The sequence below is a fragment of the Vidua macroura genome, chromosome Z (assembly GCF_024509145.1).
Source record: "Vidua macroura isolate BioBank_ID:100142 chromosome Z, ASM2450914v1, whole genome shotgun sequence".
Lineage (NCBI taxonomy): Eukaryota > Metazoa > Chordata > Aves > Passeriformes > Viduidae > Vidua > Vidua macroura.
The window spans coordinates 144,079-169,982 of NC_071611.1; the positions used below are offsets into that span (position 1 = coordinate 144,079).

The window sequence follows — 25,904 nt, forward strand, 5'->3', positions numbered from 1 at the left end:
CCATTCAGAAAGGGAGAGAGGAAACCAGGATGATCTCCTGGGTACAGAGGAGGGGAGAGGCACTAGAGCAGCATCCAGCCCCAGCCCCAAGGGTTAATCTGCTGATCTGCAGCCAGATTAGCAGTCTCAGATGGCCTTCCCCTCTGCAGTACCGGTGGGCAGGCTCTTGACTTGTTTAATGTGAAAGAATAGCTGCAGCAGCTACAGCTACAGCTTCCAGCCCCTGCCTGGAAGGGTCCCCGAGTGACAGAGCACTGCTCCCTGTGGGACACGAGGTGTGGTGGGACACGTGCCCCCAGCTGCTGTGCTCGAGCGTGGGTTTCCCACGCAGTGGATGGCCACCACGAGCCAATGGCAAGGCACCAGCTGCTGTCACTAGTGGCAGTGCTGGGGGCTGCCTGCACCTGCTTGGCCAAATTATAGGCTCATGTTGTCTGGTGGCGGGGTCATTCTCCCTTACAGCCCCAGGGATCTTTTCTCTTTGTCCTTTCACCTCTAAAACCTTGGCTTCAGAAGTTAGGCTCCCATGCAGCCGCTGTACAAGAACTGGCTTGGCTTCAGATCAGTCAAAAATCTCCATCTTGTACTGCATGGGTGCAAATAATAGTGCAGGCTGAAAAAGCAACTGCTGAGCATCATCTCTCTACTACTCATGAGATTTATTTATTACTTCTTAGAGCTGTCCAAAAATGTCCATCTTACATAACTAAACCCACTCTAGTTTGTGATACATCAGAATCCTAATAGTGCCTTTTGTACCTTATATATACACACCACAGTTTGAACATCCTAGAGCTGGCAGGCAGATGGAGTTTAACAGGAACTATTCCATCAACAGATGCTACTACCACCGCGTTCTCTTTGCTCAGTCTGGGAATGAACTGATGGGCAAGGCAAGAAAACATGTTTTCTTACAGAGACACCATCTGCCAGCTTGAGAAGCTGCTGTCACCAGTGACTCAGGATAACTCATGTAACGAAAACCATTATTAATACCATTCTCAAGACAGCCCTATTATTAACTATACATTAACTGTATTGTAACTATTGTCTAGCATCAAGACTATAGCAATAAGAAAATACTGTAACTAATTAGTCTGTAATAACTGTAAACAAAATTACTTGAGAAAGGACAGTTATTTATCTTGGGAACCTTTAGGTAACAAACCTGGGTTCAATCCTTTTTTCCTATCAAATTCTGTAAACAATTGTTGCATGACATCAGACAGAGCTTTTCCAGTTGTGGAAACTTACACTCTTCACAAAACAAGAGCAAAAAAAGGTTTTTGTTTATCAGAGCTTATAAAGAAAGGAAGGGATTATTGGATTGCCAGCAGCAGAGATGAGGAGTTTCCAAGGATTGTTTCATAGAACAGGATGATGGGAGGTGTAAAGGTGTCCCAGCACATGCAGGGTACTAAGGGCCCGCTGGGCACATGGCTCTTCTCATCAGATCAGAAAAGGAAAAAAGATGCTGATGGCAAGGCAACACCAGAGTGGAGGGCAAAGCACCTCATTCCAAATAAAACTCACCAGCTGGCAAGTGGCTTGTTCCTGTGTATCCCACCACAGGAAAGCATGTTGTACTCATGTTAAAACCTGGATTATCCCAGTGCAGACAGCAAGAGAGGAACTAGCAGGGAGGCTCTGCAGTGGTAATGAGTCCCACCTCTGATTTATGTGCTGGGATGCAGTGAGGTGCAAACAGCTGCAGTTCTCCACCTGCAAGCATGGGTAAACAGCTTGTCATGAAGCACAGCTATTTTCTGATTCAAATAAACCCACTATTTCCACTAAAATAAGAGCTGGTAATCCAATGGGTGCTTCAAAATGGTGTTTTGTTGCAGCTGCAACACTGAACCAGAATCTGCAGCAGTTTTCTGCATATCCCTAAGGCAGGGATGAAACAAAGCCTACAAAGCTTTGAGAATCAGCAAACTAGAATTTTATAGCGACTCTAGCTTCTTAAAAGACTCTTTACAGACCAAAAAAAACCCCGGATTTGGTACATTATTAATATCTCAAAGCAGTCCTGAAAAATTTCTGGACCAATCCCAGTCCTGAAAGGCAGGTCTCATGCATACTGTCGGCATTCAGCAGAAGAGGAAACAGAGGAGACCTGCCAGGCACAAAGAAGACAGGATGTGAACAGAGAAGACTCCTGGGACTGCTTTAAACACCTACAGCTCTGATCAACAGCTTTCAGAGGGGAATAATCTGAGCAGTTTCTGACAGACTGCCTGATGGTAACCCGCAGAAGAGGTGCTTACCTCTGTAGGCATTGATATCCTCTTTGTGCTGACTGCTGACAGAAGCCAAGGGAATGGCCTGAAGTTGTGGCAGGGAAGGTTTAGGTTAGGTTTAGATAGGTTAGATAGGTTTAGGTATTAGAAAAAGGTTCTTCCCCCAGAGGGTGGTAGGACACTGAGCAGGCTCCTCAGGGTATGATCACAGTCCCAAGGCTGCCAGAGCTCCAGGAGAGTTTGGACAATGCTCTCAAGCACAGGGTGTGACTCTTGGGAATGGCCTTGTGCAAGGCAAGGAGCTGGACTCCATGATGCTTGTGGGTCCCTTCCAATTCAGCGTATTCAGTGAGTCTGTCCTGCCACGCACAGTCAACATCCCTCTGCTTACAGGATGTCAGGAAGCAGAGCTGGCACAGGTTTAGAGATGAAAGAAATCATAACCACCACATTAAGTCATCAGAGAGCCCAGGAAGCATCTGAGAGCTGCTTGATCTTATGTGAAGTAGTTTGCATAACAGGTTGAAGACTTTTCATCCTAATTGCAAGTGACTTTGAAAGCTGAAAGCAGGGTGCTAGCAGATTCTGTGTGAAGGGCAGATGGGGAAGGCCTGGTCGCTTCCTCCCACATCCGCTGCAGATGCGGAGGCTGGTCGCTGTGGTAACACACCCCCACAGGGATCCAGGGCTCCTGCTCACTGCGTGCCAACAACAAGGATGGGAGACAGCATTTCTTCTCATTAGCTCTTAAAAAAGCCTGGTATGACTAAATTGCTGCAGTAATACCTTAGAAATTACTAACTGCCTAAATGCCACAACATGGAGGTGTCCTCACTCCATTCCTAGACTACTGCAATTACTAAATGATCAATCTTTTAAAAAAATCCAACAAACCAAATTCCCAACCTGTTCTCCTTCACCTGATACTTTAAACCTATCTCCAATTCCCTGCAAAAACCTTGGAGCTCAGAATACTGCACTCTAAAATGTGAGCAGATCTTACTGTGCTTGAACTAAAATTCTATGCATGGAAGAAGTAATACTGAAACATATCCACATTACAGCAGTGAGGAATCTATGTCAAGGTGAACATAGCCCAGGAGCTTACTGCATGTGAAAGCTGCCAAAGTTACTAATTAGCTGACAGAATGAGGAAAAGCAGTTGCTGCATGAACCAAGGCAGTAACTACAGAGACAGCAACACCAGCACTGAAATCTACTGGAGAGTTCCATGGTGCAGATGGTCTTCTGGAGCCGGAGGCAGTTTCAGGACTCTCAGGATAACTAGAGGAGTCAGCCTGCACAGCTCTATGGAGGAACAGATGGTAAATGCACTCCCACCTTACTGCAGTGTGGTGAGGGACAACGGAAGAAGTGTCTTGGCCTTTCTGAAGCACATGAACCCTTCTTTTGCCAGAGAAGCCTGAGTTTATTTAGATTACCTTAAAACTTTTTTCTAAATGTATTCAACATCCAAACCCAGGTAACAAACACTTAAGTTATACAAAACCATACAGCAATGCTTCAGCAGAGGGCAAAGTAATTTAGCCTACCAGATACTTCAGCAAAAAATAATTATCTCCAAATAATTGCACTGTAGGGAAAAAACCAAACCCTGAGGCTTTGATTTAGAAAGGGTACCACAAGTCAAAGAGAGCTGTAACAACTGCCTAGGTTTAGGCATGTCTTAATCCCACCAATTTCACTGAGATTGAAATGTTAATTTATGCCGTTGAACTTTTAAAGTGCTTTCCTGGACCTGGGCCAAAGGAAATGGGCGCTGCTTGCAGCTTGCACTGAAGAACCAGAGTATTTCATTCTGAACACTAATGATTAAAACAGTTAGAGCACTTCCTAAAGACAGTGCTGCAGTGAGAAAATGCCCTTCTATCACCATTCTCTTTTTAAAGAGGGTTCAGACAGATTAAGTTTTCCTCCACGCACTCTACTGCCACAGGCAGACTTTTGTCAGACAATTTGGACAAGTCTGAGTGATTTAGTCACTTAGAGAACCTCTGTTAAAGGTATTAGCAAAAGCAGGTTTAATGTAAATGTGCAAAAGGGTGATGAGGTTGAATGGCAGCGTTCACTCTGGTAACTGCTACATGGATGATGCACACAGAGGAAATCTGTCTAGAATCAATGTAGAATGATTTACACAGGCACCATGAGTGCCAAAGGCCCTGCTGCTGAGTCACAGGGTCCGGACTTGGGCAGGGGTTTACGCCTGAAGAATTTGGCAGCACCTAACTGCTGACTATTTAACAGTTGTGAAATGATTCAATTCCTGTAAGCACAGCGGGAATTTAATTCTAGATTTAAGATGGCAATATCCATACTATACTTCCCATAGGAGATTTAAATCAATTTACACACACAGAAGTACAGACATACATATACAAATATGTCCAAGGGTACCTATTAAAGATCAAACGCCTTTGCACCTCTCAAGAGGCAAGGGTTGAGCTTCGAGGAGCAAGGCTATCAGCCTAGGCCCAGATCTGTATATCCTGAGCTGAAGCTCATGATTCAGATTTCCCCTTCTTTTCTGTTAAGGAAATTCTGTCCTTACATGCTTTGTTTCAATAAAGTTTTGGGCTTCTTAAGGCTGGAAGGCATAGAAGAATGCAGCAACTACATTATGCACATAGTACATAATTTTGTGGACAACAATTTATTACACAGTAAAAAAAAAATAAACTTTTATACAAATTAGGAAACTGACAAAGTATTAGCTAAGTAGTACACTCCTAGACCATGTCTCAAGCTATAATCTGATTTAAAAGTCAACTGCGCAGAATAGTTAATGCAGATACATCTCATTCATTAATAGATATGATGCCATTTAACACCCTGCAGAAGGAAAACAGAAATTCAAGCTCATGTATGGATTACTTCAAGCATGACTGTCATCCTGGAAACAGCTATATCCATGTACCTATATCCACCTTTCAGCACAGAGCAACCTGAAGGATCACCAGATTTAGTTAAAGAAGCATTAACATTCCCATCTCAGAAGTTTTATGGCCACACCAGGACATCCCTCAGTGCCCATCCAGCATATTGCCAGGCCACCAGATCGTAGCACTCTCCACTGGAGACTGAAACAGGCTTGTCTGCCTCAATAACATTCACTTATCTTGTTTTTATGATGAGGATCTTAATTAAAGTAATTCTTCCTCTCAATATTACCAGTACAGGAGACGCTACTCTCCCTGTCTGAAAACTCCCTTTTAGTTTCCTTACATCCCAACATTTTTTGTATTTTCAAAGCATCAAGACTTTCAATGACCTAATAAAACTTCACTTTTCTTGTGATTCTTGTTTTAGCCCTCACAGCATGTCTGTAAGACTGACCATACAATACCTTGCTTGCTATGAGCAGGCACTTGCCCTCATCTTTCCAGTTAGTGTTCTTCCAGAACATCCAGGTATCAGATCAGCAAAAATCTTAGGAGTGTTATGTAAAAGAAAAAAAGAAATCAAAATAGAAACAATCCACCACAGTATGATTCCGTGATTTTGCTCCCTCTGATAATCTGTAGTTCTCTTAAAAACAAAAGTGATGTTAATTTGCTGGCTCTTCAGGTTTTGGGTTCCTTGCACAGATCTTATCCCTCTCAGATGCTGCCAAGACACTGGACATCTGGCAATCAGAGAGGAGAATGCAGTCAGAGCTGCTTTTTGGCTACATCCAATGCACTGGAACGTCAGTGACCGATCCTAAGACACGATGGCCAAAGAACAGAATAGGAAACTTTGAGCAGTTCAGATTTTCCTCTGTACCAAACAACAAATAGTAAAAAAAAAAAAAAAAAAAAGAAAAAAATTGCATTTTTCATTCCTAAATCTATTGGTCCAGTTTTGTTTCTTAGGATACAAGAAATTTTCATCACAACCTCATTCTCAGCACCTACTCTAGACTCTCCAGAGCCTTGTCCAGAAGTCTCCAAACTCCAGAAGATGGAGAGGCAGTGTGGAAGCCCCTCTGTTCAAGGATGCCACTCTGGTCTAGTCCAAACACATCTCAGCTACTGCTGTTCAGAGAAGCTAAGGCTGTCAGAGAGAAAGAATTCCAGTTCAACAGTATCATCAGTGGTCTCTACTGGTACATTACGCTTTTCCACAGTTTGTGAGCAATGCTGTACTTTGTGTCTTGAAGCCAGCATCCTGGAAGTTCCATTGCAAGAACATGCCTCTGGTTGTGTGATGCTGTTTGAGCAAGCACAGTTTGGATGGTAAACACCTGGAGAGGAATTGGGTTGGCAATGACTAGGGATGTAGTATTCAGCTGCCTCTGGACTCGATTCTACTGGATTATGAAAAGGATAACCAGGCATGCAACATGTCTGGAGACAGTTCTTTGTTTTGAATCCAGGGTGAAGCCCTAGTTTAGCAATAAGGGGCTTCCCAACATTAATCTCCTTTCTTTCATCCATTGTATCTTCTATTCCTGAATACTCATAGTGCAAGCAAACAGTGAAGATTAAATGTTCCTGTAACGGCAGAAAGAGGGGGAGAGAAAAAGTTATACTTCCTCTCCAAATAAACACTACAGGAAAGAGAGAGGCTCCAGTCTTCTGGAGAAGCAGAGTGACCTTTTTAGGAGCTAGAGACACACAATGGGCAGGCCTTGTTTCCTGAGGTCCTCTTTTGGTCACTATTTGTTCACTGAACAGTCTGTATTTCCAGAAGCACTTGTGTTACCTCAACTGCCAAAAGCACTCATGAAGAGATGACAGGCTGTGTCTGGCAGAGATGTTCATGACACAAAGATACAGAGACACTGAGCAGTGCCCCAGTCTGCTGAAGAGAACCTTTCAAAAACTGTATGCCCAGGAGCACAGGCTGATGATACATGACACTTTCATCTCCTACTAATGACTTTGTAAGAGGCAGCTCTGCTTCAGGTCATGTTCTTCCTGAAAAGCATAGGAACACCCTCAGAGCACGCAATAGGTGATCTGCACAAAAATAACCATCTTGGCCAAGTTCAGCATGGGCCTGGAAAATACAAAGGGCCTTGCACACCAGTTTCAGGATTACACATGCATCAATTCCCCGCCTTTTACTTTTCAGCTGAAATTAAAGTCACTGAACTGGGTTATTATCCATTCTTTCCCTCCAAAGAACTTACTACACTAACCATACACAGTTGCCTCGATAGAATGGCAAAGCAACATAAGTAGTGTCAATTATCTGGGCATACTTGTAATGAACAGTATATACTAACCCTTAGTTTTTGCAGTGAACTCAGCCTGGTGTAGAGGCAGTGTTTGGGAAGGTCCTTTGATACTAAATAGCTTCCAGTTTCCTCAGGAGTTCCTTTATTGGCCTCTTTAGGATCTACATCTAAGTCCTATTGCAAGAAATAAAAGAGAACTTAATTGATTATATAGAATTTGTAGATCATAAAATAGTATTTCTTTTAGTTTGAGAAGTTGCAGCATTTTAGACCCACTTTATTATACAAGACGCAACTTGATATGGGTGGAGCAGAAAATTTTCAACTTCAGTGGAGTAAGATCATGAGACAGCAGCAGAAAGCACTTACGAGTGGGAAGTCTGTGATGTGGGCTCTGCAAGCTGTGATTTCAGGGGGCTTCTTAACTATCCGTGTATAGATTATCATGACATTGGAGAACTCGGCTGCAAACCCCAACTGAATCTGAACACCACACTGGAATTCAAGGGACATACTTTCTGGAAGCTCTGCCAATAAATAACACATTGTTACAGTCTAAATATAAATTTAGCATATGCATTTTTCTTTTTCAATCATTTAACAAACAAGAATTAAGTGCCTGGGATCACAAATAAACATTGGCATCTCTAAGAGAGTCTTCCTGTATGACGAGTGGTCTTAGAAATGCCATGCCTGACCCTCTGCCCCAACTGTCAAAGAAATTTGAAGATGTACTCCAACAGGTTTAGGCAAAAAAGGTAAAAACAGGTCTTAAGCTCCACTGGCCTTCTTAAAAGGTTTGGAAGCCTGGAACTCATCTCAGTCTTATTTTATTTTTCTTAGTTGTCTGTACTGAAAACTTTTCATCATGCACATTTACCATACAGTTCACCTGCCTGTTTTAGGTGATGACTTTAGAATGAGATCAATGACCTCTTACAAATGTCACTACTAGACATGGAGTACTGGGAGACTGTCCCAGAAGACAGACAACCTGTAAGTCTCCCCTCCAGTGTCTGAGTGATCTTAAATATACTGAATATACATGAATTCTACATGTCACCTTGTTCATTACTATCTCACGTAGGGGTAAACCCCAACCCAAAAACTTCCAACTGAACATAGTAATGAAAATGTAGCTACAGCCTTGAATTTCTTTCATTTCCATTCAATAGTACATGCCCTCCCTTCTCCCATCATGGCAGCAGGATCATCTAAAAGCATTCTGTACTGTACCATGAGCTTTGGCCCACTGCAGGTTCCGTGCCAGGGACTCTGCAGAAGATGTGCTTTGTTGAACAGGATCAGTTAATGCCCTTTTCTCTGACAAGCTGCTGCGGATCTCCAGGGCTTGCTTGCCTTTGGTAAGGGGACACTTGCCCATGTCTAAAAACAAGATGCAGAGAGGTTCTTTTGAAATCAATGCTGCTGCAATTCCAACTGAATTAAGTACCTTCCTGCAATGTGTGGTTACTGTGGTTATGCCAGAGCCAGCACATCCATCAAGAGCTGCAGTTTTACAAGTAGTCCTTGCTAAGTTCTTCCTTCCCTGAAGGCCAAAGCAGTTCTGCAGGGCCCCGAGGGGTTGCAAGCAGCCTGGCCAACATCGTCCCCTGTTCCTCAGAGCCAGTCCAAGCAGCATCACAGCTCTGACTGAGTAAGGTCCTAATTAGAGTGGCTAATTTCAAGAACGTGAATAAGCCCATTAGAGGAGATTATTCTAAAGAACTGGGGGCAAGGGAAGTATTTTAGGTTTAGATACAAGGGCTCAGTATTGATTATTTAACAGCATCACTAATGACCCATGTGTCAGGACAGAGAACAAAACTTGGAAAGTTTGCAGATTATTAAAAACTGAGAGGAGTGGCTGATACCCCACAGGACTGTACTGCTCTTTAGAGGGTCCTGGACAGGCTGTGGAACTGAGCAGAGAGGAATGTCATGAAGTCCAGTAACAGGGAACACCAAGTTCTGCTCCCAAGTAGGAATAATCCCTTGCAGAGGTCAACGAAGGGCCCTGACTCACTGGGACGCAGCTCTGCAGGGAAGGACCTCTGCAAGGAAGGACCTGCTTGGGGACGCAGTGGCCACCAAGCTGACCATGAGCCAGCACTGCACTCTTGTGGCACAGGCACAGCAAGAACCACAGAGCCAGCAGGCTGCAGCCTTTTCCATGGGGGCTGTTTCTGTGGCACACTTAATGGGAACATTCCTCTGGCACTGTCTGCACAGAACCTGTGTACACCCTGACACCCAACACCTGGGAATACTCACAGCAGTGCCTGTCATGCTGCCTGACAAGTCAATCTTTCCCTGCACTCTTGAACAGAACACAAAGCTCTGTGACCTGCAGCTGCCCCAGGCTGCTGAACCTAGAGCAGAGCTGGGCTAATGCACCTACACACACCAGCCTGACACTGTTCTGTGCTTGGAGCAGGTGTTTGCCCAGAAGCAGTATGCTTTCCCTCCACACTTCTCACTTTAGTGCTTCTCCCATCAAAAACATAATCACTGGCAAATTAACACAGTGCACTGCCCTTTTTACTGCACTTAGAGAACAAATCATTATCATTGCTATAGCACTCTGAGGCAAGTAGGATTATGTTAATTATTTAAATGGACATGCAAACCACTGGACTACCACAAGCAGCTGGCACCACAGGACAGAAGAGCAGTTTTGTGGATGGCCAATTCAAAGCTCCACGCAGAGAGATACTCAGAACAAATAAGGTTCACTGAATAGGAAAGTATAAAACTGAACACTACTAAAGAAGCTGAGCATCAGGAATGTTGTCAATATGCTGCCCAGTAGCACCTACTATTTGAACCAAAACACAACAAGAAAGAGATTTAATTAGTGTAACACATTCACCATGAGAGGAAAGACATGGAAGCAAAGTTGTTTTCAGTAATGCAGACTGAGGAGACTGTTAGTGCAGTAAGCTGGAGTTCACCTTCTGCAACCTCATCAAGCAGAACAGTGACCTTCTTGTCTTCTAACAAACGGTCCTTCAGGAACTTCATGAAGATTCCATTGGCCAATCCCAGCTGCTGAATTTCATAAGCTTCTGCTCCTTGGCATCTGTGAGATCATCAGCATCGGACAAGTAAAAAAAACACTGAAAAACCTGCAGGTCTAAGAGTAAATTTATACTGGGAATGGGGAAAGAAACCCTACAATTTGAAAATGAGGTTGTGTCCAAGGCCAACCTGCTCTTCATGTTCCCTTGCAAGCAGCTGATGGAAGTTTCTCTTAAAATGACATCACAGACTAGACTGTTCATCAAACTGCTCACATGAGGAGCTTAAATTTATTACTGATGACTTTAGTAAAGCTCCTGACTACTTCTATTCAGCAGCTTTTGCACATGAAAAGTGACCAAGGTTACTGGCCCACAGCACAGTTCTGAAAAAGATCAGCTATACCATCTCAGTTATTTCTGTGGCACAGAAGAATAACTTCCTTACGTTGCATATCCAAAAACAATATTGGCTGTAACCTTCAGAGCATCCAAGATAAGAACTGTATCATCATATTCATTTCTGCAATAAATGGAAACACAAGAAAGGAAAATAGTAATTTGAGAACTCATAATGGCAACAAAATCAAAACACAAAACAGAGAGAGTTCAGAACCAGTAATTTGTTTCACTCCTACAAGTCTGGAATGAATCCTGACTGCTCAAACACAAAAGTCAGCACCATCAACACTCTGCCTGAGGGCAGTGTAAAGACAGAGGCACCAGGCATTACCTAGAGAAGGGCATGCTGTAGTAACCAGTAGAGTTTGGCTGCAATTTCTGCAAAACACAACTCTGACATCCACCCATTTTAGGTTATTTCACAAATGGCTTTTTTTTTTTTTTTTAAATTTTTCTTTTCCCCACCAAACATGGTGCTGTTAGTACAAAGCGTACATCAATGGATTTTCTTTTTGGTCAGCAGATTGCGAAGCTGAATTGGATCATGGGCATTTCATTAGCAGAGTTTAGAGGCTCCACAGATACTAAAGTGCCAGCAACTTTCTGTTATGAAACATTCCTCAGAGACCAACTGCCAGAAGTGCTGATTGAAGAGCTGATTTCAAGTGCAAGTTTAATTGATCATAATAGTTTCTCAACATGGAAAGAACACAGTACTTTGTGTAGAAAAATCCCCAAAATCCCATAAATTATTTTTTAACCTCCTAATAAAGATACAACATCCTCAGTATAGAAGCAAAATCCATGGCTCTCAGGAGTTCTAAAATAAGCACTTCGCTTGAGCCCTTCTGCTAAGTTAACATGCCTTTGATCACAGGGCTTCTCCTTCCTCCCTGTAATGAAGATGGATAATGATCCCAAGGGAAAGGGTCCTGTTTCTTCTTTAAGATGCCAAATTTTACTTTTATCTGATCAGTCTGTTTATAACTTAAAAAACAACAGCAAAAAAGAAATAAATGTCGTTGAAATCAGGAGGCAGGTATGTACCCATGAGGACCACCAGGTTCACATCTCTATCCAAGGCCATGGGCAGAAGTCTGTGGGTGAATCCTACTGATGCTAAAAGCACTCAGGTGCAGGCTGTGAATTCTCAGAACCATGAACTTTGCCTAAAGACTTCTCATCTGCAGGAGGCCCAGCTTTGCGTTAAGATCCCAAAGAGCTGAGGTCAGCTCTCACCACCCGGGAATGCAGGAGATACCTTTTGCGACACATATCCAGCAGGAAGACGTTGAGTCCTGTCTGCTTCTCCTGCATCAGCCGCAGGATGTTCTGCACGCACAGGCAGTTTGCTGAGCGGTAGGGATTCGGGGCATCAATAGGAACCATGAAACTGTTCCCATAGTTTTCGTAGCCATGGCCAGCATAGTATAACAAACCTGAGTTCAAAACAGGTGTGACAGTGAGCAGTGCATCAGAGACTTCTGTCCATTTTAGCGGGTCAAAACCATCATGCACAGCACTGACTGTGGGCCAGGGAGTTCACTGAAGCCACTCCAAGCCACATTAACATCAACTCCACAATACACTAACACAATAAATCAAAAGAAGCACAAAAGTCACACATGCAATAGAATCAGTTAGATACTTGCATAACCACACCAAGTTAAATACTCTTAAAATGCTCTAAGTAGCTATGACCTCTAACAGAGACAGCCTGTTATATTTGATGTGTAATTCACAGATAGGAACAAGGAAATGTGCTATCCATAAAACATCTCCGCATGTGCAATTACAAAGCTCTGAGCAGCAGTAAGTCTGCAGCTCATAGAAAAGAAAATGCTGGAGAGTTTGGTAGGACTCTAGAGCACATCCCCATTACCAACTACCAACAGCTCATGTTCAGTTGATTGCAGCTATATCTCCTAGTTACAGACTCATGACTCTTCTGGGTCTACTAAACAAACTCTTTGTATGCTTACCTAGCCAGAAATTATTATCCTGCCATCATGTCCCTCATGTGTCACTACACAACAGTCTACAACATTTTAAGATTTAGAATCTTCAATAAAACATGAAGTATTTTTGTAGAGAAACCAACCTGATCAGGGAATTAAAGAAAGTTTTTCTCAACCCAGAGAAAGGGAACTGCAAGCTAGGACTTAGATTTTCCATATATGAATAAAAATGTCCAATATTAAAGTTATTTAAATTTGCATGAAGATTAGATGATCTTAGAATCAATAATCTCTACTGCCATAAAATGCAGTTACCAGAGGCTTGTATGATTTAATTGGATTTCCTATTGCCTATTCCCAGTGCTGATTTTCCTTAATGATGCAAATTCCATCTTCTAAAAAGAATTTTTATTTATCTAGTCAAAGCAGTCTGCAGGTCAGATCTGCAATTAGAATATAGTGCTCAGCTGAATAAAAGTCAACAGAAATCTGACAATTTATGCTGGCTGGAGATACCATGTTCTTATCTTGTTATTCTTACTAAAATTTGCTGAAAAATTTAAGTCACTACAACACTGTCAGATTCAGATAAAACCCAAAATAAGGCTCACCCTAACATACTAGCTCATGGAGGTGGACATGCTAGATGTTTTCACCTTTTCACTACACACAGCTACAAGAAATGAAAATATGAGGGCTACCTGAGCCTGGCGAGCTTCAAGAGAGCTAAAAATGGTATGAACTGCAACTGCATAATCTTGTGTCAGGCCCTCGGTTAAAAGGAAAGCCTTAATGTCATTTCCAGAGCTCGGATCTGGACCTAAATCAGGGTTGTATTTGAGATTCTATGTATCTGAGCATATATTCTGTAAGTAATTGGACTGACTGAGTTCATTCTTTTTCTGTCCTTGGCAGATGACTGTGCTATGTGCCAAGTACCTGCAACAGTTAATACGTTGAGCTCAAGATCAGAAATAAATCTGCACATACCTGGGTAAGTGGAGTAAACATATTTGGAGGGCCTCAACGGAGACTCGCACACAACAATTTTAAGTAGGCTCAAGTTCCTCGGAGACGCCAGCATTTAACTGATATCTGCCTCGCTCCCCCCCCTCCCTCTCTCAGTCCCTCTCATTTAAAAAGAAAGCAGCCTAAATATTTTTAGCCTTTCTAACACATGGGTCTGTGCTTTTACCCTGTGTGGAATACAATGTTAATTGCAACCTACATTTAGAACAGCACAGACTAAGACAGCAGAGGAGACAACCATCATCACTTTGTTTACTACTCCTGCTCTTAAGGACCAGCATCTGAAATGTCATTTTCCTGGCAGTAAGCCAGAATTACACAACCTAGTAAGTATCAGGTTTGTATGTAGCAGGGACTAAACAGCAGCAGTCATTATGCCTCTTCTATTTGAAGCTGTGCCCACTAGAAAAGGCAATAAATTGTTACCTATTTGTGCACTGACAGCATCTTTTATAGGCTTTAAGCCATTCATAGGCACTATGCAGAAAAAACAAAGTAATCACTTAAACAGAAGTAGTTATTGTCAAACACCACTGAAAAACTGTTCAGCTTAACTTTTGTATCAACTGGCTGGAAAAGTACAACTGCAAAAATATGCCATGCCAGAGCTTTCATATGGTGCTGCTGAGAAATTAATTAGAGCCTTTCAGTACTTTATTTGCTACATTTATGTCCACAATTATGGAGAAAAATTGAGAAGGTGCAAAAATCTCAAAGCTCACCCAAACAGATAAGCCCATCTATTTCCTAGGGAATAATAAAAGCAAACTGCTCTCAAAAGCCTCATGTTCCTGCCAGACCGAGGCTTCGTGTCAGGCAGGTTTTGGCTCAGATATAAATGCCCAAATGTCAGAGCACGCAGTTCTGCACAGAGAGAGCATCAGGTAACACATCCGTAAAAAAAGTCATGCTAAGAAATAAGCTGACCTTGTGTTCCAAAAAGGGATCAAATAATGTTTTCTCAAATGGATTTTTACTACAGGAATTCTGCAATCCACTAAATAGGGACCTGGGAGAACATTTTGCTCTCTGTCCTAAATAATTTCTGGAGTTTACCATACAATCTTAGTAATTACAACCTTAGAAAAATGACAAAATAGTGGCAGTCAGCAGAAAACGTAAGAACTTTTCTTACACTCTAAACCAGATCACTCTTGGCCTTTTCCATGCAAAGCTTTTGCTCCATGCATCAATTCCATCATGCTCTCCCCCAATTCTGTCTTGTGCTTTGTGCCCCAAAATCAAATCTAGGCAAGCGAAGTACTATCAATACTATCAAACAAAATAAAAGCCCACACTGCAGTTTTAGGTGTGGTTAAAGAGTGAAGTTCAAACATTTGATCTGTTCTAAAAGTAAAGGAACAATAGCATTTTAACCAAAGTCAGAGGATATGCTGGTGGGTGCCTTTAACTTATTCTTCTCGTTCTTCATCATATTTACCATGAAGGTTGTTTAGCAGAGGCAAATACCAGATGTTTGCTACTTGATACATACAAAACTGACCTACTTCAGAAGGGATTTACGTGTCCTTACCATAAACTCCTTCATCCAGGAGAAGTAAAAATTCATCCACTGCATTTCGCATCTCAGATTCAGTAAGATCCAGCAGAGATACAACTTTGAAATCCAGCTGCCTTAGCAAACTGGTCAATTCATAGACATCTACCATTGGAGCCTTGAGCTGGGGATGATTCCAGTAGCTCATGTTTCCTATTAACAGAGCCACCTTGTCTGTGGCTGCCAAGACACACAGAGAAAAAAAAAAACATGCCACATTTATATATTCCATGGATTCAACACCTTTAAATTTAAAGTTTTCCAAAGCGAAAAGGGTATCAATCTCACTTCAGGCACAATATTTTATCTGATTTTACAATTCATCCCACATCAACAACACAGTCCAACTCTCTTTTCAGCCTGAAGAAAAAAACTCACCCAGAGAGGAACACTTACAACACTCCCCCTCACACTAATGAACCTGAAAGAGCCATAAAATTCTGACAGAGGACAGCAGCCTTTCCATCTAGTTTAGTATCAACAGGACAACATGCCTGACCACTCAAGTCTACAGTGCAAATTTAAGAATGTGATTTAAAAACCCAGCAACTATTCTTCATATCACATGTGCTGTCCACCTCTTTATGAGCTTCAGCTCAGCATCAAAGCATCCACATGATGGAACGGGGAGAGCTGCAAGGACAGCATTTCCTTAGCAGACAGGATAGCAATCCTTTCTATCACATCATCCCAATACCACTGCCTCCAAGTGTTCAAAGGAATGGAGTAACACACTGGCTAAGGTCTGGCCACAGGAATCCGAAGCAGTAAACTGAAACAGATGAGAAGCTGCAAATGCTTCACAGGGTCACTAAAAATACTGGTGCCCTCGGCACAATTTACTCCTGAAAGGGCAAACAAGCATTCTAGAAGGACTACACAAATATCTACAGATCTCCCTCCCTGGAACTCTCTATTTGCCCCACGGGTCTTGCACTGGCAGTGTCAGTAGCAGCAATACTCAGGAGCAGCAAAATCTGCATCCTAGATGTCAAATACATACAGTCATTTCAGTACAAAACTACTTACCCACAAGTCTGTGACTTGATTCTTCTTGTGGGTCTGTTTGAAATAGAAGAAAAGAGCAGCATGTCAGTGACTCCAGAAAATGAACTGCATCTTCCCCACAGCCATAGTCTAGTAGCACTGCTTTCTCTAACATTTTGCTAGTTTAATACAAGAAAAAGCCCTCTCTTTGTTTTGGTGGGGTTTGGGGGGTGTTTTGTTGATATTGTTTTTGTTTAGATGATTCCCTTCACCCTCTTCCAGCAAACAACCTGACAGGATGTGGATAGCTAATCCTATAGATTAAGAAACAACAGATGCTGAATCTCACAAACTGCACATTGGCATTTTCAGTGACATCCAACCAGTTCATCCTCTCCAAACAAAATGCAGACATGCAAGGTGCGGGATGCATAGCAGGGATTCCCATCTGAATGTGAAAATTATTTTATTCTGTACATCACAGAGGGGTGGCAGAGCCAATGCTGTGCCAAGAGAAACAGTAAGCAGCATGCCAAAGTGGTTCACCTGGATAACATGACACAGTATGACAGAGAAGTCCTTCAATGGTTGAAACTGAGGCCGGGCAAACATAAACGTATTTGATATCTAACCCAGGAAACTATCTTTGGGAGTTGAGGTTTTAGGAAAACTGTATCTGGGATAATCCCTTCTGGAGCAACACTGTAGACCTACATTCCTATAATAACCACCTAACAGGCTTCACATCACATTGGCTGACTCCAACATGACTGGAAGAAATATGCCACTCAATATATCATGAGTGATAGCCAGACACATCACATCTTTTTCACCTTAATTATTTGAGAATGCAGCAATGTGCTAAAACTGAGAGTCCCAAGAAACCACAGACAAGAAAGATAATTCCCTTTGTATCTGTGTAAGTATATGTGCAGCCTTGGGTTATTTTACAAACAGCACCCCTATGATTTTCTATATGCTTCAAGTTAAATCTCTTGGAACTAGAAAGCTGTGCTGCTCTTAAGGTGATACCAGCTCCTATTCAATTCTCAGTTACAGGTACATCCAAATACTGTAAAGTTTATAATGCAACCCAGTGACTTGTAACATAAAATGAAGATGCCAAGTTAAAAGTTTTTCAAAACTTATCACTTACCTGATTCCTGAAGATCACTTAAATCTTCTGTGAAGGAAAACACCAATAAAATAATAGTTTAAACAAGAAGCAGAAACCCCATTTTACTAGTAAAAACGTAAGTGCCATGCCATTATTAAACAAAGCTGAACACAGAAAACAAACTACCTTTCTAAAATACTTTGACTTTGCATTTCTGCAAATCAAACCTTTTTTGTTTATTCCACACAGAAAAGAGAAAATCCTATAGCAATACATTAATGCTGTGCTAGACACAGCACTGCAGTACAGTAGATGTAAAAACAAAGTGGGGGGACAGTTATGACGCCTCAATCCCACAGGCATGCAAGTAGGTTGAAGGAAAAAGGAAAAGGCATCAGAATCATTGCACTGAAGAACAGATGTTTGAAGGGCTGTTGAAAAAGCAACATCCTGAGCAAAAAATCTGATTTTGGGAAGCCATGCGTATTCAGAAAGACTTCAGATACAATCTTCAAACATCCTAAGCTACCAGGGGTTTCACCACTTTATTCTGAGAACACTGGAAAGCAGGGAAATTTGTAAACTACTATCTCCGAAGCACCAGTGCTCTCTCGGAGCAGCCTCGCACCACTGTACCCAGTCCCCTGTGCTGCAGATATTGCAGACCCTGAGATGCTCAGCAGTCGAGGGAGGGATGGTACCAACATTAAGACTCACAATACACTTCTTCCTCCCTGCTGCAACGTTGCAAAGGAGAACAGAAATCATCCTAAGGACGTTGCTAAAAACACTTCTGCAGACATGGAGCTGACATTGGAACTAGCTCTAGCCAGCTCTCTAAGATCATCCATGTTCCTGAAGATCTCCAGGTTTTATTTCTAGGATGTTGCCTCCTGAGCCCCACCAAAGAAATCTCCAGATCATTTGAGTATCACAAAAGAAGAAAGTAGCCTGTTTTTTCTCCTGTGTGATCTAGATCATGTTGTCCAGGCAAAAAAGAGAGAAGCACATGCAGAAGGACTGTTGCATCATCCATCAGCGTTTTAAACCCAAGCTCTTAACTATCGCGGCCGGAGACCCGGGGGTCCATCTGGCCCCCGGGGCAGCAGCCGCCGTAGGTGTCCCGGATAGCACTGTGCTGATGAGGAGCAGCCTGTCAGGGCCCCTGGGCCAGCTCCGAGACGCTGGCTACTTTAGCGAGCACTTGCGGGGTGATTTCAGCTCTAGTGATTTCAGCTCTTAGTGATTTCAGCTCTGTGCTCGCAAAGTGCCTCGGCACACACAGGGAAGGAGAGAGGTGAAGGCTGTGTGGAGTGCTGCGGAGATGTCTTTATTGGCAGCTTCTGCAAAGGGTTCCAGTGACAGCTCTTCCGTCTGAACAGGGCAAAGGTATGGGTTTAAGTACACTGTTGGGGGATCGGGAATTGTCCAATGGCTGAGGTCGAGGAGAATACGACCTATAGCCTTACAGAGAGATAACAGGGGTCTGAGTGCGGAAGAGAGACAGCTCTGGTCCACTCATCATGACTCTGCATTTCTTATCTTAGGCTAGTGACCGCCATGGAGGCCTTGCAGGGCCTCTGACTGCTACACTTAACCCACACATGCCTTTCAGCAACACACTCAACAACCTGTCATTCCCATCACCGATTTTTAAAACTGATTCACAATTAGAGGTTTACATTACCTTCTGTGCACTCCACTGCCATAGCTTTCCTTCCTTGTGTTTTAAGGAGAGGAAAAAATTGGAAGATGAGCTCTCAGTTCTGAGAGTTAGCACACAAGGTGGAAGACAAAGGGCACTGTCAAGCTGCTCTGCAATGTGGCTCACTTTACAGCAGTGTAAATTTGCATTGGCCATAACACTGTACAGTAATGATTCCTGAAACTCAGGAGTACTAAACTAGGGTTAGGAAGTTACACAGTAGTATTGCCAGATACATCTGGAAGCTATACAAACAGATCTGCTCCTCTTCAGTTCCCTGCAAATACACATGCATGAACATGAAACGTGTTCAGTCATTCTACTTGAAATGAACAATCTCGCCTCTCCTGATTGCTGAAGGACTCCACGTAACAGAGTTCATGTCCCCAGCAAGGGTCAAAGTGGTTTTTAGTTGTCAAAAAGCATAAGTCAGCTAGCAATCTGCTAACAAGCTCCATACGTGCTGGCAGGGCTGAAAAGGGACAGCTCATCTGTGCTGGTTACCATAAAAACCCAAAACTCTAAAATTCCACTTGCTGGATGCAAGCACAGGTGTTTTAACAAATGGATAAACTAAAAATATAGAAGGCATGTGCTTGTCTTAATACTGAAAGCTTCAAAAATAAATTTTAGTGATGTGGAAGAAATGGACAAAGGAGCTGACCTGTATGAATAGAAGAACTCCTTACCTATAATGACTTCTACTTTCTTGCTGTCTTCGACCTCCTGGTCATTGAATACATGACACCAATATGTTCCTTGATGTCCCACATCCACGTAAGTAACCTATGCAAGCATCATCACAATCATCCCAACAGACCTCCAAAAAATACCTGCATCAGGTATTTAAGCCTTGCATCTAAGCCCCACAGGCAAGAAAGAGTAAAAAAACTAAAAGCAGCACTTCAAGTGAGCACTTCATCAGAAGTTATCAAGGTTCTGGAGAAATTATTTTCTTCAAGGGAACTTTCTGTGGTGAGCTCAAGGTGGTTAACATTAACTCCCCAAGTGTGGCCCATTGCAGTAACTTACTGTGTAGACATTTTTGCTCCCATTCGCCAAAGGAAATCCATTTCTGAACCATTGGTAATGAGGAATTGGGTTTCCAACAGCTCCACATTCTAGTACCAAAGCATCCCCCACTGTCAGGTTTTGGGGCTGAGGCTGATTACAAATGCACAACTTGTTTTCAGGCAAACCCATTAAGAGCCCTTGAAAAGGAAAAGGAAGTAAGAAAAGGAAGAGTGAGACAACCCAAGCACGGCAACAGGGACCCAAGTGCCTTGAGGAAGCAGGAAGACACTTTCAGAAGGTGTTTTTGCCACTCACCATGAGGCGTATCCTGAAGCTCACAAACTTCAAGGCGTGCCCACCGACTGAACATGAAAGAAGATTCACTGTTCACTCGGCAGATGTAAAAGCCAGAATCCTTTACACTCACTGGACTCAAAACCAGTTCTGGAGAATTACCATGGGGAACCTGCATCACAGGTGAACCAAAAATACTTCCATTTTGATTGGTTTAATCTTAACCAGATCAAGCATTATAGTATTTATTTCAAGTCCTTAACACCATCCTCAACTCCTTACTTGAAACTTACTGGTAGGTTGAGACAACTGAACTTACAGCTTCCTTTCTGCCCCATTCCACATTCACAGCCCCCAGGAATGAAGTGGTATGAACATAAGGAATCACAGTTTTGTTTTAGCGTGTTCATAGGATCATCCAGCATTTCTTAAACTTTATGAGTTTTATGAGTATATACAGCAATCTTCTCTCATTGTGAGTAGGAGTCTTAAAAAAAGGACGATCCAAAATCATTATGTGTTATTTTCACTGTTTAAAAACCCTGCATTCTCTATGAACTGTTACCTCTTTTTCCTGCTTGAACCACTGGTATTGCACAAATGGGTGTCCTGTTGCCCAGCAGCACAACTTCACGACCTGACCAGACAGCACTGCTTGAGAGTCTGGCTGTACAACGATCTTTACACCTTTAAGACAGAATTTACACATAGGAAAGTTATGAAGAAATACAAGTCCATAATTTATATTCACATTTAAATTGCCCTTGGAGCACAGAACATTTCTCTCATTAAATATACTTGAAAATAATTTGTTTGTACTGTGTATACACACAGTTCCAATTCGTTCTATTACTTTAAGACATTCAAAATTGTCTTCCACTACCCAAAATCCATGCTCAAATCAATAAGTGCTCGATGGAGCTCATAAAAGATTTAAAGTATATAATTCAGGTATTTTAATTTTAAAGGAAATAATATGTCTCATGGTATCATGGATCCCCTTTTGGAAAGATATTCTCAGTTTTAAATGTTTGCTCACTCCCAACTTTGAGCTGTTCAGATTAAGGCCCAGCCTGAGGGAGTCAAAGCAGTCAGAGTTTAAGTCCAGCAGAGCACATGCCCCTGCTATTCCTTATGCACTCTTATGAGCTGAATCCTTGGTTTCAGCTTTATGCCTCTGACTCCTGCAGAACACAGGGCTGGGGTTTTCTGCAAGGTAAAATTTTCTACTTCAAATCTTAACTGCCAGGAGAGCAACTCTGACACCACTCTGATATGATGCAGTTATTTTCTTAACCTAAACCATTCCAGATCTTGTTACAGCATGGTCCCAGAACCAGATCCACCGGTACAGCCAAGGTCATCAGAAGAAGGAGAAGAGAACGTTTAAAACTCATGATTTGAAGCATTCTCTGCTCTGGATGGTACAACTAGACCAGAACCCACAGAGACAACAGCCTGAAACAGAGAGCACATGGCGTTTGGAAATCACATAACCTTGCCTGGCAGGGCAGTGGGTTCTATCAGCTGCCTCCACACACAGGATTACTCTGAAAGAGTGGAACACACTGGCAGCTACTCCAAAAAAGCTGCAGCACTTTGAAATTCCCTGCCTTCCTTACTCCAAAATCACTTCCTTCTACACCTAGCACTGGAGATCACTACCTCAGTTCCTCTGCTGCCTTCTGTAGTTAAACTGTGTTAAGTAGTTTTTGAGCATCACAATCCTCTAACATTAACCAACAGAAAAAGCAACTATTCTATTTCAATTTAAAGGACAGAAAATTTAAGAAGGCTTACTCTTTCCAAAACTTCCACTTTTTTTTTTTTTAATTTCCCCCTATTTGCATCACAAACAGCTCTTAGGAACATAGATGAGAAAAATCCACTGGAAGATAAGCATTTTGCACTCATCAGAAGCATTCCAAACAAGTTCTAAGAAATCTGATCCATAATTTCTTCAGTTTCATTTCTTTTCCTGTGGTTTATTCAGCACTACACAGTCACTTCCTGTACGTACCATGGAATTTAATGGTTCAAAAAGAAAAACCTTCCAGCTCAATTCTGTGATTGATTACGAAGACACATAAATATTTCTTCCATTTTCCTTGGAAAATGCAGAGCGTGTTACCTTTGAATATGGCAAAGTGACATCTATGGTTACCAGACTCTGAAACCTTGCAAATTCTGTATTCATAATCTTATTCATAATCAAACTGTTACATCCTTAGCTGACACACTGGGAAACTCTTGATGGAAGAATGAAAAGCATTACTACAATACTCTTGAAAAATCCCAAGATTGTCCTAACAATGGTTCTCAGCCCACGGCTTCTTTTCACACATTGTCCAAAGAACAGGACAGCCATCAGCATGGTAAGGAGTTTGCAGGTCTCATTTCTACTTCCCATTCAAAGAGAAGCTTTTTTCATTTCTGAGGAGGTTGAATTTCACCCCATCCTGAACAAGAAGGACCTCAGAGAGGGCTCTGGTTCTGTACTACAGCAAATAGCACTTGATCTACACGGTCCTACTTGTCTATCTCCTTGTGTTGCACCACTTCCTAGACTTTGTGAACAACCACACTGAATCACAGAATATGCTGAGCTGCAAGGGACCCACAAGGATCATCAAGTCCATGTGTTAGCAGAAAATAATCTAGTTCTATCCTAAATTAATCTGTCCAGTTAGCAAGCTGGACCAAACCCAGCATGCTAACCCAGAACTGCCCTAACTGGACCCTTTCCCTTCACCTGGGTAAGTTACTGACACCTCCAGACCCCAGTGCTGGCAGCACTACCTGTCTGTCCATCTCAGGTCTATAAGTATCTCCCAGAGGCACAGGCTGAGACCAAACCCCAGTCAGCAGACAGAACGACAACATCCAGCACACCCATGCAGCCAAGTCCAACTCTGTAACAACACTGCATGAAGGCTTGGCTTACATTTAACCTCAGAATCAGATCAGCCAATAACCTTGGTAATCACCTGGATTACCAAGTGATCCCAACTATCAGAATTCAAGCACTAAAGATGTTTTTAGTTACTGTAGAATGCTACCTTGAGTGTTCCCAGTCTAAAATCCAGGGCTGCAGTGAAAACACAGAACTGACCTGAGTGGCTCAGACACCGGAGAGCCTCCGTGTGCTCCAGGGCCTGCAAGGACTCCGCCAGCTCCACCACAGTGCAGCCCCGCTCCCCCAGCAGCTTCAGGAGACTCCAGCTGGGACTGCCTTCTGGCTCCAGCACCTGGAGGGAACACTGCTCCAAGTCGAGAGGGCTGTGGAATAATGTGAGAAAGACACAGCACAGACCTTCTCAATACCTTTTTCTCAGAAAGGACCTGGGTAAACAATCACTTGTAGATAAATAAAAATATTTTTAAAAATAGAGATGGGAAATTCCTAGCTGATTTGGACATATTTGCAGCATTTCCTTCAAGTTTCAGGAGTTCAGAGGTTATTCAGTAACACCTCCACAGACAGAAACTGGTATTAGTGAGCTGGATGGTATAAGAGATGCATATACCTCACAACTCTCAGTAAATGTATTAAGAAAACTCCTGTTTTTCACTTTTAAAGTGTCAGCAGAAAAACTAGTACAGCACCTTTCATTTCCATGAGCCTAATTCAGAAGCCGTAAAGAGTGAGTCAGACTCTTAACTTCAAAGAACAGGAAGACTGATTTTAAAGTTGTTGTAAACAAGTGACTGCTGGAGCCCAGCCTAACACACCGACTGTACAGTGTAGTTAACTGTGTCTGAACTCTATAGTTTCAACTTTGGTGTCGATGTCACGCACTTTCAATCACAGCGGATTCAATCAACACAAATAAAGAAATAACAACAGCTACCTAAAGAGAATACAAGGTTACGTATTTCCACAAAAAAGATTAATCAACGTTTCCTCCCTTAAATCACAGTGCTACGCAAACCTGGGGGCGAGATACCTTCAGTATGTGGTGATACCTTCACTTATCAAGTGGACTTTCAGTGTTTTACGGGATTGGAGATAAACACGCACCGCTGGGCCGCGCCCCGCTGCCGCCCGCGCTCACCTCAGCCGCACCGTGCCGCGGCTCCCCGCTCGCTGCGCCAGCTCCCGCCAGCCCTTGCCGGGCGCCGCGCGGTCCAGCAGCTCGCTGAGCCTACGGAGCAGCGGCCCGGCCAGGCGGCTGAGGGGCAGCGGCCCCGCCGCACCGCACTCCATGGCTGCCCGCCGGGGCGGTGCTGCCGCCCGGAAGGAAGCGCCGCGCCGCCAGCGCCGGCAGCTCGGGACGGGGCGGCCGGGCGGGGTCCGGCTGAGGGAGGGAGGGGGCACCGCGCCCTAAGGGGGCACTCCGCCCTGAGGCGGGGCCAGCCCTGAGAGGGCACCGCGCCCTAAGGGGGCACCGCGCCCTAAGGGGGCCCAGCCCTGAGGGGGCACTCCGCCCTGAGGGGGCACCGCTCTGAGGGGGCACCGCTCTGAGGGGCCCCAGCCCTGAGGGGGCACTCCGCCCTGAGGGGGCACCGCTCTGAGGGGCCCCAGCCCTGAGGGGGCACTCCGCCCTGAGGGGGCACCGCTCTGAGGGGCCCCAGCCCTGAGGGGGCACTCCGCCCTGAGGGGGCACCGCTCTAAGGGGGCACCGCGCCCTGAGGGGGCACCGCGCCCCGGGGACGTCCCGTCGGCCCCCTCGGACACCGTGAGGAAACAGACCAGGTGCGGTTGTACCCCTGTTGAAATGGGAGCGTTGTATATCCGACTGCGAGGGCGAGACCTCCTGCAGCGTCCCCAGCTGGTGCTGAGAAGGCCGAACATGGCTTTAGAACGGGGGCTGGGGCGTACACCAGACAAAGCCCACAAACATGAGAGGTGTTTCTCTCTCGCTTTGAGGAGAAACAGCTTTATCCAATTGCAACCAGTACGACCATGGACTCTCCTCCTTGACACAACTTTTCTCAGCCTGCTGCCACTGTCGAAGCATGCAACGTAAGGCACCTGGCGTCCTCAGCGACGGAGAGGAGGGGCTGCTCGGGAAGAGCCTCCCAAGAAGATGTTGCCCTGGGTGATCGTCATCACTGCAAACGGACGGATGATCTGAGGGGAATTCTCACCTCTCTGGTATTGCAACTTGCTCAAAGTGGACTGAAAGTGCCTAAGAAAGTAATTTTACAAAATTTTTAATCAGTGATCAAGCATTCAGGCAGCTCAGAGAAGTGGTAGATGCCCATCCCTAGAAGTGTTCAAGATCAGGTTGGACAGGGTTTGGAGCAACTTGGTGGAAGGTGTTTCTGCCCATGTTGGTGTAGACTATATAGACTATATGACCCTTAAAGGTCCCTTCCAACCCAAACTGTTCTGATTTGAATGTGGCTGCCTCTCATTTCTTTGGGGGTTATTTTGACTATTAGGCTC

The 25,904-nt window shown here is 43.6% G+C and overlaps 1 protein-coding gene across 1 annotated transcript; it reads right to left on the minus strand.

Annotated features, from left to right (window-relative positions):
* Positions 1 to 4,898: 4,898 nt before the first annotated feature.
* MALT1 (MALT1 paracaspase) lies at positions 4,899 to 24,719 on the minus strand. The gene is made up of 18 exons (XM_054003686.1): positions 24,568 to 24,719; positions 23,625 to 23,791; positions 21,078 to 21,199; positions 20,534 to 20,684; positions 20,237 to 20,415; positions 19,894 to 19,990; positions 19,187 to 19,219; positions 17,539 to 17,565; positions 17,415 to 17,417; positions 16,425 to 16,457; positions 15,372 to 15,575; positions 12,112 to 12,289; positions 10,897 to 10,971; positions 10,383 to 10,510; positions 8,665 to 8,814; positions 7,798 to 7,955; positions 7,477 to 7,602; positions 4,899 to 6,739 (listed from the first exon to the last, which is right to left on the minus strand). Exons 1-18 carry the CDS (start codon positions 24,717 to 24,719, stop codon positions 6,275 to 6,277), a joined length of 2,448 nt encoding a protein of 815 aa, XP_053859661.1. The 3' UTR covers positions 4,899 to 6,274.
* Between the last annotated feature and the right edge of the window lie 1,185 nt (positions 24,720 to 25,904).

What these genes read in the sequence shown, in the direction of transcription:
- MALT1 (XM_054003686.1), bottom strand. Translation starts at nt 24,719, where the DNA reads ATGGAGTGCGGTGCGGCGGGGCCGCTGCCCCTCAGCCGCCTGGCCGGG. An exon ending in GGCAGTGGAGTGCACAGAAG is followed by an intron (nt 17,566 to 19,186) that starts GTAATGTAAACC and finishes TTTCCTTCACAG; the next exon opens with AAGATTTAAGTGATCTTCAG. An exon ending in ACATCACAGACTTCCCACTC is followed by an intron (nt 7,603 to 7,797) that starts GTAAGTGCTTTC and finishes TTCTTGCAATAG; the next exon opens with GACTTAGATGTAGATCCTAA.